The 16,620-nt window shown below is 37.5% G+C and overlaps 1 protein-coding gene across 4 annotated transcripts in view; it reads left to right on the top strand.

The window, feature by feature from the left end:
• PLEKHA8 (pleckstrin homology domain containing A8) overlaps positions 1 to 16,620 on the top strand; it is a 74,633-nt gene that overhangs the window by 7,601 nt on the left and 50,412 nt on the right. For all 4 annotated transcript variants that reach the window (XM_077120739.1, XM_077120755.1, XM_077120747.1 and 1 more), the window contains exons 2-3: positions 15,044 to 15,160; positions 16,181 to 16,336. In XM_077120739.1, coding sequence (XP_076976854.1) covers positions 15,044 to 15,160; positions 16,181 to 16,336 — 273 coding nt within the window. The remainder of the gene's footprint in view (positions 1 to 15,043; positions 15,161 to 16,180; positions 16,337 to 16,620) is intronic.

Below are 16,620 nucleotides of genomic sequence, written 5' to 3'. Positions count from 1 at the left end.
CAGGGTCACAAAGATTTACTCTTTTGTTTTTTTCTAAAAGTCTTATAGTTTTAGCTCTTACATTTCGGCCTTTGATCTCTTGTGAACTAATTTTTGTGTATGATGTTAGGTAGGGGTACCACTTCATTCGATTGCGTGTGGATATCCAGGGGTCATCTCTTTCCATGGAATTCATGGTTTCACTGAAAGGGTCATGGACTAGAATGTTTGAGGGGTTAAGTGCAAAATGTTGGAACCTGAAAGCCCTGAGTTCAAACTTCTGCTCTACTATTTATTGGTGTGAAACTTTGAGCTAGTTACTTAATCTGCCTCGCCTCAGTTTTAAAATGACAGCGATAATAATAGCCAAACCTGGGACTGTTATGAGGATTGAAGTAGACCGTATATATATGAGCATCCTTGGTACATAGTTCACTTAAGGATAGATTAATTGGATAGCTGTTTTGATTAATGATGCCAGGAAAATTCAGTCAATGTGTATTAAGCTTTTCTGTGTGCAAATTGTGGTTCCTCATACCTTCAGAGAATATATGTATCCTGAATTCATTAACTCCTCCTTTTGAAAGTCAGAGGGGTATAAATTATAAAGGATAAGATTCAAATAAATTCTATCAGAATTTTGGTAATTGACTCTACATGCCCCCTATTAGATGAATGGTGATTTACAGATCTTGTAATTCTTTGAACCACTAGTCTGTACTTTTGCTTCCAGCAGACATTAATAATTTGTTTAAGAAATTGAGATATTAGACTCTTGCCTCATTGGCACCCCATCAAAAGTGACACTGGTCTTCGCATTGATTCTGTGATGTGGTTGGAGATCTTGGGAGTGACCCATGGAGGCTTTTATGTCATTGAAGTGGTCTGTGGATTGAAGAAGCCTGTGGATCATGGTTCTCAGATTGCATTCTCAGTGTTTAATCCTTACCATTTCCTGTTACCATACTTTCATCTTGCTTATATTGAGCCAAAGCCAGTTAAAAGTGGATTTGAGACAGATAACAAAGCAGACACAAGACAGATGAATGAGACAGCAAAGAAGGAATGTCCCCAAACTGCCATGATGCTTGGGCATTTCTCTCCCTGGATCCATTTTCAGTTGGCTTGTGGAGTATGTGGCAGTACAAAGGAGAGATGGAAAGATGGAAACTACTTAATAAAGTTAGCTAGAGAGAGGGATGAACTTTCTCAATATTCCTAACACATCAAAGGAAGTAAAATATAATTTGCTTGAGAATCTACTCCATTTCCTTTAGATAGAATGTTTCTATGTAATTCAAGACAAGGACATCTCTATCTTGATTTTTTAATTCCTGAGGAATTGTTTCAACAGTCTACCTTTGACACTAATAGCTCCAGTCATTCATTCAAGAAACACTTAACTGTTTACCAGCTTCTTAGGAGACCCTATGTGGATGTTGGGAATACTGCATTGAGTAAGGCATGCTCTTTATTCTCAAGGGATAGTCTGGTAGACTAGTTAAACTCTTTCTCAATCATGAAAATGATCTTCAGCTAAATTAGCAGTTATAATCTTTTAAGTTTCAGATGGTTGCCTGAAACTTGGCAAGAATTAGAGGGACTACATTGCATATAGCTGGTCCTAGCACAGGTTAGATGTTACCACTCATCCTCTGGTATCTTTACTGGGATTTTGAAAGCAGTTTTGGGGAGCACTCATGACAGGCTGGAATGTTAGTGTCTTTGTTCATCCAGATTGACAATGCTGATGACTCTGCTTTTCTGCCTGTACTGGTCACTGCATGAATTGGATAGAAATCAGCCCTTCAAATTCTGAGGCCATTGTAAGCAGCTGGAAACTAGATGAGAAGAAGGTAAGATGGAGAAGAAGATGTAAAACTGGCACAGGAACAGGCATACTTTTTCAAGAGAAGAATAGTCCTTTTTCAGTAATGACCAGGAACAGCTTCATGGAAGAGGTGGCACTGAGGATAGGTAGAATTGGCCTGGGCAGAATGGTGAATATAAGGGAATTACTAGGAAGCAGAAGGGACTCTTGCTGAAGGAACCAGGACTAAAAAGGAGAGTTCTTTTTGGGGAGCAGGAGGAAATACTAGGGTGTTGTTAGGATATGGGTAGATTATTAAGCCAGGCCTGAGAGTTTAGTTTGGTATGGCAGGGAAGCACTCAGGGTTTCTGACTAGGAGAAAAGAACTGTATCTAAGAAAAGATTACACTGCTTGAAACATGATGAGGGAAGTGGGAAAGCTGAAAATATTCGAGTGAGAAGATGAGGGAAGGGGAGGAGGGAGGCCATTATCCCGCACTTCACAGATGAACAAATTAAGGTTCGGAAGATAAGTAGTTAACTTAGAGTCTCACAGCTATGAAGTCGTGAGTCAGATCTGCCTAACTCCATACCCCTTCTATGACTTCACACACTCCATGCGCCAGGGTGGGAGCCGTGAAATGTTTTTTTTGTTTGTTTTATTTATTTTTATTTTTTGTAAATAACAATATACAAGCATGAACATTCTTTACCATATAATCATTCCATTCTTGGTATATAATCAAAAACTCACAATATTATCACCATAATCATGTCTTAGAACATTTGCATCAGTTCAGAAAAAGAAATTTAAAAAACTCATACATACCCCTCCCTTACCCCTCCCTCTTATTGACTGCTAATATTTTCATCTACCTAATATATTTAGCTTTAATTTCCCCTATTTTTTCCTAAACCCCTTACCACTCCCTCTCATTGATCACTAGCACTTCAATGTACTAAATTTATTTTAACATTTGTTCTCCATTATTTATTTATTTTTAATCCATATGTTTTGTTCATCTGTCCATACTGTAGATAAAAGGAGCATCAGACAAAAGATTTTCACAGTCACACAGTCACATTGCAAAAGCTATATCATTATCTAATCATCTTCAAGAACTTGGCTACTGGAACACACCTCTGCATTTACAGGCACTTCCCTCCAGCCTCTCCAATATACCTTAACTAAAAAGGTGATAGCTGTATAATGTATAAGAATAACCTCCAGGATAACTTCTCTACTCTGTTCGAAATCTCTCAGCCATTGACACTTTATTTTGTCTCATTTCTCTCTTCCCCTTTTTGGTCGAGAAGGTTTTCTCAATCCCTTGATGCTGAGTCCCAGCTCGTTCTAGGATTTTGGTCCCACATTGCCAGGAAGGTTTATATCCCTGGGAGTTACGTCCCATGTTGAGAGGGGGAGGGCAGTGAGTTTGCTTGTCATGTTGGCTGAGAGAGAGAGGCCATATCTGAGCAACAAAAGAGGTTCTTTGGGGGTGACTCTTAGGCCTAATTTTAAGTAGGCTTAGCCTATGCTTTGTGGGGATAAGTTATAGACAAACCCCAAGATTGAGGGCTCAGCCTATTGCTTTGGTTGTCCCCACTGCTTGTGAGAATATCAGGAATTCTCCACATGGAGAAGGATCCATGGAATGTTGAGGCCAAGAGTAGAAATGATGGTGGTTGGGAAGGACCTAGTGACTAACTTGGAGCAATGGGACTTAAGTTACCCTCTGGTTTGGAGTTTGCATGGTGAAATAATGCTGGCACTATTGAAAGAGACATTGTAGTCAGGAGAAAGATGGCACACTAAGCATGGAAAGAAACTTAGGTGCTGTTTAGTCTGTCTCTCTGTTTGTAAATTGAAAAATAATGCCCAGAATAACTAAGTGACATGCTCAAGATGACACATCTGAATGTTACGAGTAAGATCTTTCCCTGCCTTCCTGATTCTGTTCTTCTGAGTAAGCTTATGATAGGACATGCAAGTGGCACTGTCCAGAACAAATAAGTATTTAGATTGGCAACCCAAATCCCACAGGAGAGGTGACTTACAGCAGGCTCTAATGGAAAATTCTAAAGGGAATTTGATATAATGCATTGTAATTATAGTTAGTCTCATCACCATGGGTGACTCCCACTAAACTGTCACTCCTTGAGGGCTGGGATCTTCTTTTCTCTACATCTTCAAGCCTGGCAGATTGTAACTGCTCAAAAAACACTTTGGAAATTAATGGTAAATTAAGAAGCCTACAATTTAGTAAATGCTTAGTTATTATTCATTACTTTAAGGAGTTCCTCTCTTCCTTCTTCCCTCCTCCCCAGCCTCAGCAAGGATCTTACTCACTGATCTGATAGAGGAAATTAAGTCTTTTGCTATCCACTCCCCTATCTGGAGCTCCCCAAGGAGAGCCAAGATATGGAGGAAGGCTCTGATATGGTAGGGTGTGGCTGAGCATTGGAAAACACCAAGGCTATTGAAGTCAACGGTCAAATTAAATCAATAAGAACTGTGCTTAGCTTCAATTTAAAATGGTGATTTTTTTTCACTATTTAATTATCTATATAACATTCACAATATAATCCATTATAACCATAATATAATATATATTGGCTATGAACATTGAAAACATAATTGAGGGTATATAAATGACGTCTTAATAGCACTCCAGAAAGATTATCAATCCTATCAAGAAATTTAATCTCACTTTATTTTCTTAACATTGGTAAACTTTCTCTTGAAATAGATTCTGGAAAATAGCTGAGTTTCCTGTTACTTTGTATCAGGATAGAGATGTATAAGTTTTGAAAGCTACAGAGATTATCTGAACTCACTGGTAATTGTTTAGAAAAAGAAGCAGTCTTTCTTTGGATGCCTTAATTAGAACATATTTATGGCTTTAGAACTGTAAGCTTGTGACTTATTGAATACCCTCTTTTAAAAGCCATTTCATTCTGGTATGTCACTTTCCAGCAGCATTAACAAACTAATACATCAGTATGTTCTTTACTTTTTATGTTTTTCTGTTAAACAGTAAGATTGTAAACTTCTGGTTTCCTATAGCACCTTAACTGACAAAAGTTCAGAAGGAGCTATGAACCTCTTCTATTTAAGAGAGTCCTTATTCTGCATGGCAGCGTGGGAGATGACCCCCAGGGTTGAGTCTGGCCCTGGCACCATGGAATCAGCAATGCCATCCTGACCAAAAGGGGTAAAAGAAGTGTAACAAATAAGGTATCTGTGGCTGAGAGAGTTCAAGTAGAGTCTAGAGGCTGCTCTGGAAGTCACTCTCATGCAAGCTTCAGTTAGACTTTGCTACCTACCATAACCCAGCCAAACCCCAACCGAAACCATTCCTGCCAATCCTAAAGAATATCTAGGATGTTTTATAAGATTCTACAAAGGTTCCATGCATTAGGGTAACATTTCAAAAACGTGCAACCTCCAGATGGGTCCCTGGACCATATAAGTCCTGAAGTGCAGTGGGGCCAGCCTTTCCAGAACATCAACTAGTTCCGTCTCCCTATCCAATATTATTGATTGCCCCTTCCAACATGAAAAAGCTAGAATAGGCATATCCCAAATATCTCCAAAGAGTGAGAGAAAGATCAAAGGTGATGGTGGAGTTATGCAGAGAAGGTAGGGTTTAACAAATGAGTATAAATGCCGAATCATTAAATTGGTTATGTCTTTTAGTCTCCAGTACCTTAGAGCAGCTAAAAATAAAAACCTAAAATTGTGGAATTGTAACCTGTGCCAAACTCTGAAATTTGTTCTACTACCAATAGTTGCAATATACTTTGAAATTTATAGCTTTTTTGTATACGTGTTATTTTTCAGAAAAAAATAAGAGAATGAAGAGTATAATAAAGAAGATAGGATTTTGAGCAAATGAATATGACTGCTGAATCAATGTATTGATGTTTCTTTGGTCTCCAGTGTCTTGGAGCTACTAGAAGAAAAAATGAAAAATCATGGAACTGTAACCCATACCAAACTTTAAAATCTGTTGTGTAATTACTTTGTTAAAATGTACTTGGAAATTTATTGTTTTTTATATATATGTTATTTTTACAATTCAAAAAAAAAGAAGAGGTATCATTATTGAATCAAGTAGGCCTACTATTGCCTCTCTCTCCCACTGGTGACAACTAGAAACCCTGAACAAAATACAAAGAGCAACTACCTGCGAAGACTGAAAAGTGAATAATAGCAGGCAGATTGAGGAAGGAAGACAAAACTTGAAGAATGACCACCTTGATGGTGGTGACTTTTCTGGGTTTCTTTTACTCCTTCCTTTATCTTCTTACTTTGGCCTAAATGCATGCCATATAGGAGCATAGCAGGCCATCTTTCTGACCAGAGGACTTCAAGAAAAGATCCCTGTAAGTGAGAGAGTGTGGGGTAAACCTCTTGTGTTTTTCTTCTCTTTTTTTTCTGTCCCAGCCCTGCAAGTTGAGGCCTTGCCAGGTCCTAGAACTCTACTGCTCTGGTATGGTACCTGACTTTCTCAGGTGGGCACCTAAAACCTGAGAAAAAAGTCTGTCTCATTGGATAAGAAACTGGAGAAGGACTTTTTTATGCCAAGAGTCTGGGGGAGAATCCTCAGGTTTTTATTTTTTCTTCTCTTTTTTGCCATTTTAGCCTGGGGTTGGGCCCAGCTGATAGAACAGTGCAGTAGCTCAAGAGGCTAATAGTGTGATAGCGCAGGATGCTAAAACTGTGAGAGCCTTTCTTTTTCATCAAAGGAACAGAGTAAAGGACCTCCTGGAGTTTCCCCAGAGAGTTGGGCAAATCTCCAAAAGGAGCACGCTGGAGGAGAGCTATAATTCTACAGATGAATCAAATCCCACTCTTACTCCCAAGTTGCACATATATGTACCACACCCCAAAAAAACATAGCAAATGCTTTGAGAACTGAGCCACAACATAAACCACTGTACAGGTCTAAAACCAATTCCTGAGTGACGGTATTTCTGAGGAGCAGACACAAACAGAATAGGAAAAGCTTTGAAAACTGAGCTGATCTAGGAACAACCATCCATAAAGCATGAGATAGAATTTGCTTCTGAACCTTACAAAGTTGATTATATGCTAAAATGAACAAAAACAAATTCTCCGAAAGATTTTGAACAGGATCCAGAGTTTCTCAACTTAACATTCAGATATCCACAATAGAATCCAAAATTACTTGACACCAGGAATCAGAAAAATCTGACCAATCTCAAAGGAAATCACGGTTAATAGAGACCAAACCTGAACCAATTCAGAGGTTGGAATTATTAGAAAAATATTTTAAATTAAAACAGCTATTATAACATGCTCCATAATGTAACAGTGAATAATCTTGAAACAAATATAAAGGTAGAAATTTTCATCAGAGAAATATAAACTATATAAAAGAACCAAATGGGAATTTTGGAACAAAAATTTGTAATATCTGAAATAAAATTCACTTTTTAGATGAGCACAGTAGAAGACTAGAGATGATAGAGGAAAAGGTTAGTAAACTCTAGTCCTACAGTCTCAGGGACATTAACTAAAGGACTAACGTTCTGGCATTGGAGTCCCAAAAGGAGAGGTGAAAGAGATTAGTGAAGAAAAAGGTTTGAAGAAGTAATGGCTGAAAATGTCCCAAATTTAGTGAAAGCTACACATTTACAGGTTGAAGTTGCTAGGTGACATACCACATAAACATTAATAAAAAAAAATACAGTTGGCCATCTCAATATCACACAAAATAGACTTAAGAACAAACAAAATTGTGACTGGTGAAGAGAGACAATGCATAATTTTAAAAGAGTCAATTCATCAAGAAGACAACAATCCTGACATTTGTAAATTGTGAGATATCTAGATATCTTCAAACACTGTGGTGATGTCTGTATAGTGTGACTAACCCACAGGCTTTTGACATTTTTTTAAGGGATGTCATATGGAAACATGTTTTACACAGAATTTTAAAAATAAAAAGTGTTGTTTTGATATTTGTCTTCCAAAAAAAAAAGGCAGCAATCCTAAATGTGTGTGCATTTAAAAACAGAAAGGCAAAATATATGAAACAAAAGCTGATAGAACTGAAAGAAGAAATAGACAAATTCATAGTCATACTTGGAAGCTTCAACATTTTTCTCTCGGTAGCCCATAGAACAAGTAGACAGTAAATCAGCAAGGGTAGAGAAGATCTGAATGCTATCTGAAAGGTTTTAAGATATGAGGTATTTAAGAGAAAGGAAAGTAGAAGAAAGGATTGTAAATGAGACTGCTTTGTTGGCTGTGCTTCCTGGGCAGAGCTCACCAAACCCAAGAGGGAGTGAGGTGAGTTTGCGCACAGGCTGTGGCGAGTGGAGTTTTTAAGGGCAGGGGTTAGGTGATGACATGAAAGGGGCAGCACATTAAACAAAGGATTATTATGCTAGTGGGTTGAGCAGCGGGTGGTTAGATGTCGGTGAATAGATGTTGGCGGTGCAAAGACCTTGATTGTAGCGATTCACCTCTCCCTCTGGAGTGACTTCATGATTCCAGCCATAGAGCCCTCCCTTATTCCCCCGACCTAACACTATCAACCAACTTGACCTAATAGACATTTATAGAATAATCCCTTGAACAGCAGCAACAGAATACTGCTTTTTTTTTCAAAAGCACGTGGAGCATTCAACAAGATAAACCATATTCTGGGCCATAATAAAATCTTAGCAAATTTAAATTTGTGTTTACAACAGAAATAAGCTAGAAATCAATGACACAAAGATGTGGAAAATAATCCCCCAAATAAAAGGAAATTAAACCATATACTTCAAAATAATCCATGGGCCAAAGAAGTTTCCAAGAAAATTCGAAAATATTTTAAACTTAATGAAAATACCACAATGATTGGCCAGGGATAAAGAGTGAGAGAGGGTTTGACTACAAAGGGGTAACAAGGAAATTTTTTTGGAGGGGTTATGGAATTTTTCTGTATCTTGATTGTTTTGGTGGTGGTCAGAGATACGTGCATTTATCAAAACTCAGAACTGTTTACCAGAGTGAATTTCTCTATATGTAAATTAATAAATTGAAAAAAATTTAAGGTGTCTATTTAATGCAGCTTTTTTAATAGGAATGTTTTTGGATGATCTACTTGTCACAAGACTGCTAGGAAAAAAAAAAAGGAAATCCACAGTATTTTTTTAGTCAGATGGGGCTATGACTCACAAGGAAAATTTTTTGGTTTGGTTTGGATCTTTAAAGGAATAAGAATTTTGATTTTAAAATGGTGACTGTTGCTGTGAAAAAGCATGAGCTATGCCAGTTTAGATCCAAATATAAGTGTGCATTTTTCAAAGAAAGTTACACTTGGACTGAAAAGGGCTTCCAGCTAAAGATAAGAAAGTCAGTTTTGCAAAGAGTTGCTTGTCACGCGCAGAAAGGCAGTTGCACTAAGTGGGAAAAGAACAGGCTGGTAGCAATTTTGAAATAATGATCTTCAGAGCCTGGAACTTTTTGGCTTGCTAGTAGAAATGTCAAATAAATGTCATACACACACACAAACACACACACACACGTGCCAGAGCTACAGTGATTGCTGGAGGTGCTATGTAAGGCTGTTTCCTAGCTCAGAAATAATGTGACTGATGAGTGCTGTCTGCTGTGGGAAAGAGAAGGCAGGGACAAAGTGTTATATTTGCCACCCTGCATCTATAACTTTTATGTAACACTTAGACTGCCCAGAAATTTACCTGCTTATGAGCTAACCATTACCAACAATGTCACCACCACCATTATGCCAGATCCTTTACGTTTATCCCCAAATGAAACAAATGTTTAAGAAGCAGGAAAAAAGTATTAAATATAGTAATAGTGGAGATAAATTTTGGATAAAATACCCACATTTTCATGGCATTAGAACTGTAAACTTGCAACTTAATAAATTCCTCTTTTTTAAAGCCATTCTGTTTCAGGTATATTGCATTCCGTCAGTTTTTACAAATGAAAACACCCTATGACAGACTCTAAATTATTTGTTGAAGGTAGGTAACTTTCCCCCACTCCCACCATGCTGAGAGAAGAAAGGCTTACCTCCTACTTTAGAAACATATATTTTTGGTATCTGCTTTATTGAGGTAAAATTTACACACTATAAAATTTACCTGCTTAAAGTGTATAATGTGTTGGTTTTTAATATATTCACATAGTTGTGCAGCCATCACCATGATTATTTTAGAGCATTTTTATTATCCCCAAAAGAAACCCCACACCATTTAGCTATCACCCTCCAATCCCCCAAGACCCCAAACCCTAGGCCACCACTGATCTACTTTCTGTCTATAGATATACCTATTCTGTATCTTTCATATAAATGGAGTCAAATAATATATGGTCTTTTGTGACTGGCTTCTTTCATTTAGCATAGTATTTTCAAGATTGATCCATGTTGATGCTGGTATCAATACTTCATTCTTTTTATGGCTAAAAAATATTCCATTGTATGAATGTCTACCACATTTTATTTATTCATTCATCGGTTGATAGATATGGATTGTTTCTTATCTTTTGACTCTTGTGCATAATGCTCTTATGAATATTCATATAAAAGTTTTAAGGTGGTGTTTTAGTTTGCTAGCTGCCGTAAATGGGAATTAATTATTAAGTTGCTAGTTTATAGTTCTAAGACTGTGAAAATGTCCAAATTAAAACAGAGCTATAGAAATGTCCAATCTAAGGCACCAGCAAGAGGTTGGTTACCTTCACTCAAGAAAGGCCAGTGGGGTTTGGGTTTCTCTCTCAGCTGGAAAGGCACATGGTGAACATGGCAACATCTGCTGGCTTTCTCTCCAGGCTTCTTGTTTCATGAAGCTCCCCCTGGGGCATCTTCCTTCTTCATCTCCAAAGGTCCCTAGCTGCATGGGCTCTTGTGGTTCTTGTGGCTCTAAAGCATTTTCTAAAATTGTTCCTTCTTAAAGAATTCCAGGAAACTAATCAAGACTCACCTAGAATGGGTGGCATCACATCTCCCTCATATCAAAAGTTAATACCCACAATTGGGTGTGTCACATCTCCATGGAGATAATCTAATCAAGCTTCCAACATACAATGCTGAAATGAGATTGAAAGAAATGGCTGCTCCCACAAGAAGGATCAGGATTAAAACATGGCTTTTCTAAGGTATATAATTCTTTCAAACCAGCACAAGTGGACATATGTTTTCATTTTTCTCATGCAGTTGGTGGGGAATTGCTGGTTTGGTAACTCTGTTTAACTTTTTGAAGAACTGCCAGACTACTTTCCAAAGTGGTTACAACATTTTACATTCCCAGAAGCAGTGTATAAGGGTTCCAATTTCTCCACATCCTGTTGAGTGTGAAGTCGGATATCTCATTGTGGTTTTGATATGCATTTTCTTACTAATATTGTTGATCATCTTTTCATGTGCTTATTGGTCATTTGTATATCTTTGAAGAAATATTTATTCAGATCCCTTGCCTATTTTTTAATTGGATTATTTGTCTTTCTTATTAGTTGTAAGAGTCCTTTATATAGTCTAAATAAAGCCCCTTATTGAATATATGATTTGCAAATATTTTCTCCCATTCTGTGTGTTATTTTTTCACTTTATATTGATGGTGTCCTTTGACATACAGAAGTTTTTAAATTTTGATGAAATCCAGTTTCTCAGCATTTTTTCTTTTGTTGCTTATGCTTTAGGTATTATATTTAAGAAATCATTGCCAAATTGAAGGTCACTCAAATTTGCATCTTTGTTTTCTTCTCAGAGTTTTATAATTTTAGTGCTTACATTTAGGTCTTTCATCCATTTTGAGTTAATTTGTGTACATAATGGTGCAACCTAACTAGGATATCCAGCTTTTCCATCACCATTTGTTGAAAAGACTATTCTTTCCCCCACTGCATAATCTTGGCACCCTTGTCAAAAATCAGTTGAACATATATTGGTTTGTTTCTGGACTCTCAGTTCTAATCCTTTGATCTTTATGTCTATCCTTATGCCAATATCACATAGTTTTGATTATTGTTGCTTTTGTAGTCAGTTTTGAAATCAGGATCTGAGTCCTCCAAGTTTGTTCTTCATTTTCATGATTGTTTCAGCTAATTTGATTTTCATGATTGTTTTGTCTATTGTGGTTTGAGTTTATCTTGAGTCTCCATATGAATCTTTAATTCACCTTATCAATTTCTAGAAAGAAATCAGCTGGGATTTTGATAAGGATTTTGTTGAATCTGTAGATCAATTTGAGGAGTATTGCCACCTTGGCAATATTTTACTCTTTTGACCCATGGTGAACTCAGAAATCTTTCCATTAATTTATATCTTAAATTGTTTGAACAATGTTTTGTAGTATTCAGAATATAAGTTTTGCACTTCTTTTGTTAATTTTATTCCTAAGTATTTTATTATTTTCGATGCTACTGTAAATATTTTTCTTAATTTCATTTTCAGATTGAGTCTTGCAACTTTATAAAAATGCAATTCATATTTCTGTATTGATCTTGTGTCTGCAGCCTTGCTGAAACCTTTATTAGCTTTAATAGTTTTTATTAATGGATTCTTTAGGATTTTTAATATACAAGAGCATTTCATCTGCAAATAGAGATGGTTCTGATTCTTCCTTCCTATTCAGAAGCCTTTTATTTCATTTTCTTGCCAATTTCCCTGGCTAGAACTTCCAGTACAGTGCTAACTAGAAGTAGCATGGGGAAAGTACCATCCTTGTCTTGTTCCTTAGGGAAAAAACCATTCAGTGTAGTCATGAAGTATGATGTTTATGATGTGGACTTTTCATAGATGCCTTTATCAAATTGAGAAATTTCCCTCTAGTCCTAATTTGTTATGTGTTTTTATCATCAAAGAGTTTGGAATTTGTCAAGTGCCTTTCCTTATTTATTGAGGTGATCATGAGGCACTTTAGGAATCTTTTGTTTGTAGAAAATCCCAATTCAAACAGGCTTAAGTAAAAAGGGGCATTTATAGGCTCACTTAATTGAAAAGTGCATTGCCTTCAGGCATGACATGTTTTGATTGAGGTTTTCAATTACTGTCCTCCAGATTTGCTTTCTTTCCCCTTTTTCCCTCAGACCCTTCCCTCATTTCCCTTTATGTGGTAATCATATTTAGGTCCCATGTGAAGGCAGAATGGCCGCTGGAAGCTCCAGGCATACATCCTCAAGACCAATAAAAAAAAGAGATTGTCTCCATTTCTGTTTGCCTCTTTCCAGTCCCAGCAAAAGTCTCAGAATTATCTCTGATTTGAGTCACTTGTCCATCCTGGAACTTGTTATTGAGGACAGATGTGAAGCACCTATTAGGTTTGAATCACATGCCCGTCCTGGAGCTGGGGATAGGGCCATCCCTACCCAAACTATATGGACAGGGTGTGGAGAAGGGGCTTTCAGCAACAGAAACATGGGGAATAGATGCTAGGTTGTCAAAAATAAATGTCCCCTATGCCTTCCATAGTGAAATACTACAGAATAACCCATATCATGTGATATCGGCATGTAAATAATCCTTTTGTCCCCTTCCTTGCCAGTATAGCTGGTGTAGGCTAAAATTCTTCCCTGCTTTTTGAAGGGATAGGGGAGGACAACTAGATAGTCTAATGATAGGAAGTAAGGACTTGTACTGACCCATAAATTTCACTGCCCTTTTGTAACCTTGAATGTTTTATGATTTCTAAATAAACTGCAGATTGATTTAAAACAGAAGCAGAATAATGGCCTCTTCATCATCCATGCCTCTCTTTTTCTCATATGATTTATCATTCCTGAGCTGTATTCCAGCTTGTCAGGATTAGACATCATGAAAGCACAGTATGCCCCAATATTAACCTGGATTCTCCATCACTCTGCGATTAAATCTTGTATAATGAAATAGAACTTTTGTGGTCTTCTGAAACTCCAGGAACTTTATGCTTATAAAGAAAAGTAGTTTTTTTTTGGTCACCATATCTATAATTAAAAATTCTACAAAACAAAAATAGTGACATACTAAGCTTCCCCTGGACAAATACATAACCTATTACTGGAAAGATATTGTTTCAGTTAATATAATTTAGCAGCTACTTTCAAAACTTACTACAGCTATGCTTTGTGTATATTTATGTGTGTGTGCATGCATGTTGTGTGTGGCTATTTAACATTTTTTCAGATTCCTGCATGAAAAATCTAGTACCACATTTTTTTCCAGTTTTAAGGTACATATTTTCACATTGCCACAACTCTGGAATCAGGGTGCATACAATAGGTGCTATGTGATTGATTGTTTAATTGGCAGGTTTCTTTTTTTCTTGGGTTACCTCATTTAATAATGTGTCTTTAAATTGATAGGGCCCTAAATTTGATAAAATACAATAATTGAGAATGTCCAGAATAGTCATGGTGAATTTGGAGAGTGTTCTCACCAACCAGAGCGATGGGAGTTGAGCTGTAAGTGAGAAGATGCTTCTGTTCTATTTCAGAACAGCTTTCTAGAAATGGGGAACCAAGGTTGTTTGGGGGTTACTGTCTCAGAAGGGGGAGTATAACAAAGACATGGTTTTCTTCCCAGTTCTTCTTTGTACCACCTGCATAACTTAGGTAGACCACCTAATCTACCTAGTGTTGTTTTCCTTCTGTGTAAACTGAGCTGGTTGGAATAGGTGCTTTCAAAGACCTCTTCTCTTTTTCAGGTTCTTGGGAACTGATTCTGATGTTCCAGTAAGGGGAGGTAGCCTAAGGTATAAATAACCCAACTCTGTTGCAACGGGCTATTAGCATTATCAAATAATGTCTAATTCTAGGAGTGCTAATTCTCTGCCTGGCAACTTTGATGATCAGTTTGCTTTCCTGTATAGTAATATTGGGACCAACAACAGTGACCTTCAAGTTTGGGGTTCTGTAGAATTTTAACCAATAATCATTTATTTTAGAAAAAATTAGAAATCACAAATTCTACTATATTAGGTAAAGAGAAAATAAAAATTATTGTAATCCCATTACCAGGAGAATCATAACTATATTTATTGCTGATTCTTCCAGACTTCTGTGCATTATGTAACTAAAAATATATGCTTCTGTATGTGTTAGTTTTTAATTTTACAAAAATAAAATCAAACTGAAAGGTCTTTTCTAACCTACTTCTTCCCTTTTTACTTTCCAAAGTGTAAGCTCCTTGGCAACTGAGACACAGCATCCTATATTAGGTTATTCCCATGTCCTGGGAGGCATCTCACACATGGACAGAGATTGAGACCATGCTCTTTTTCTGTGTTCAGGTTGGCAGCCTCGATGGTTCCTTCTCTGTGGGGGGATATTATCCTATTATGATTCTCCCGAAGATGCCTGGAAGGGTTGCAAAGGGAGTATCCAAATGGCAGTCTGTGAGATTCAAGGTGAGAAACCAAGAGATTGGTAGGTTTTCTTTTTCTTTTTGCCTGTCCCCCCAAATGAAAAAGCAATGACCTCTGTGTGTCCTTCTTTGCTGCTCTCATAGTACAAGTCAAGATAGGTAGGTATGTCCTAGAAGAAGGCCTTGCAAATAAAATTTAAAACTGTAGCCAGCTTTTACAAGGAGGTTGGTTAAAAGATAGTAAAGGTAAATGAGAACAGTGGGCTTTACCACTCACCTAGTACTCACTCTTTAGTCACCTGCTCACCTGGGGCCAGTGGCTATTTGCAAAGCTTATTTAAATCTTTTTATTGCAGTATGAAACACATACAAATACACACCACTACCATCACAATCACCATCAGATATTCAAAACAAGCAAAAACCTGACAAATCTGTACCTAGTCTTTCCTTTGTGGTTTTGGGAATCTTCAGACATGCTGAGAAGATATGAGGCTCAGAACAGAAATAGGTTAGATGGGGATTTGTGGGAAAGGTAGATGGGTGAAGGAGAGTAGTTTGCGTGTTCCTTCTTCTGAAGGACTCTGAGAGAACACTCACATTATTGGTCTGGTTCATCAAGGGAAGTAGACAAGAAAAAATATTGTGTTCTTGATAGCTGCCCAATAATCCCTAGGATATAAAGAACATCCCCTTATTGTTGGCATGCAAGCCCTTTTATCCTCTTGAGTAGCTACTTATACACACACAAGCCAAAAGAGAGATTCTTTCTCTATTCTGATAAAGGATCCTAAATAGAATTCGGTGGTTCTGTTTAGACCAAAACCTTGGTGATGCCCTGGAACCAATTGCAGAGTTTTTCCTCTTGGTCAGCAGAGGCGTCTAGGAAGGAATAGATAAACAAGACTTGGTACAAACTAGGAGAGGTAGCAAGGGCTGGGATACTGTTTCAGAAGAAGCCTTGGGTCACTGGCATCCCTTGAAATCAAGAAATTGGGTGGAGTAGAGATTACTCCATATAGGGGTTTTCTAGGTTTCTGACCTCTCTCTACCTTGCTTCTAGTTCATTCTGTAGATAATACACGCATGGATCTGATAATCCCTGGGGAACAGTATTTCTACCTGAAGGCCAGAAGTGTGGCTGAGAGGCAACGGTGGCTGGTGGCCCTGGGGTCAGCCAAGGCCTGCCTGACTGACAGTAGAACACAGAAGGAGAAAGGCAAGTATTGTCCTCACATCTGGGAACCTTGGGAATCAAGGTGGCATCTCTGGGTGCCTTAATTTGCTATCTTGCCTTGGGCCACCTAGCCCACTTTTTGTGTCTTGCAAATGCTGTGACTCAGTAGAGTTTCAACCAGGATCTATTTGTAACTTTTTACTTAGCATATCATAGTGGAAAGAATGCAGTCTTTGGAGCCAGACAGTTGATTTAAATCATGGCTTTGCAGTTAAATAATCTCTCTGAGCCTCATTTCCCTCAACTTTTTTTTTGGAGGGGGGCGG

Source organism: Tamandua tetradactyla, chromosome 1 (assembly GCF_023851605.1).
Source record: "Tamandua tetradactyla isolate mTamTet1 chromosome 1, mTamTet1.pri, whole genome shotgun sequence".
Taxonomy (NCBI): domain Eukaryota; kingdom Metazoa; phylum Chordata; class Mammalia; order Pilosa; family Myrmecophagidae; genus Tamandua; species Tamandua tetradactyla.
The sequence above is the reverse complement of the archived record's forward strand: the minus strand, read 5'-3'. Positions and strand labels throughout refer to the sequence as shown.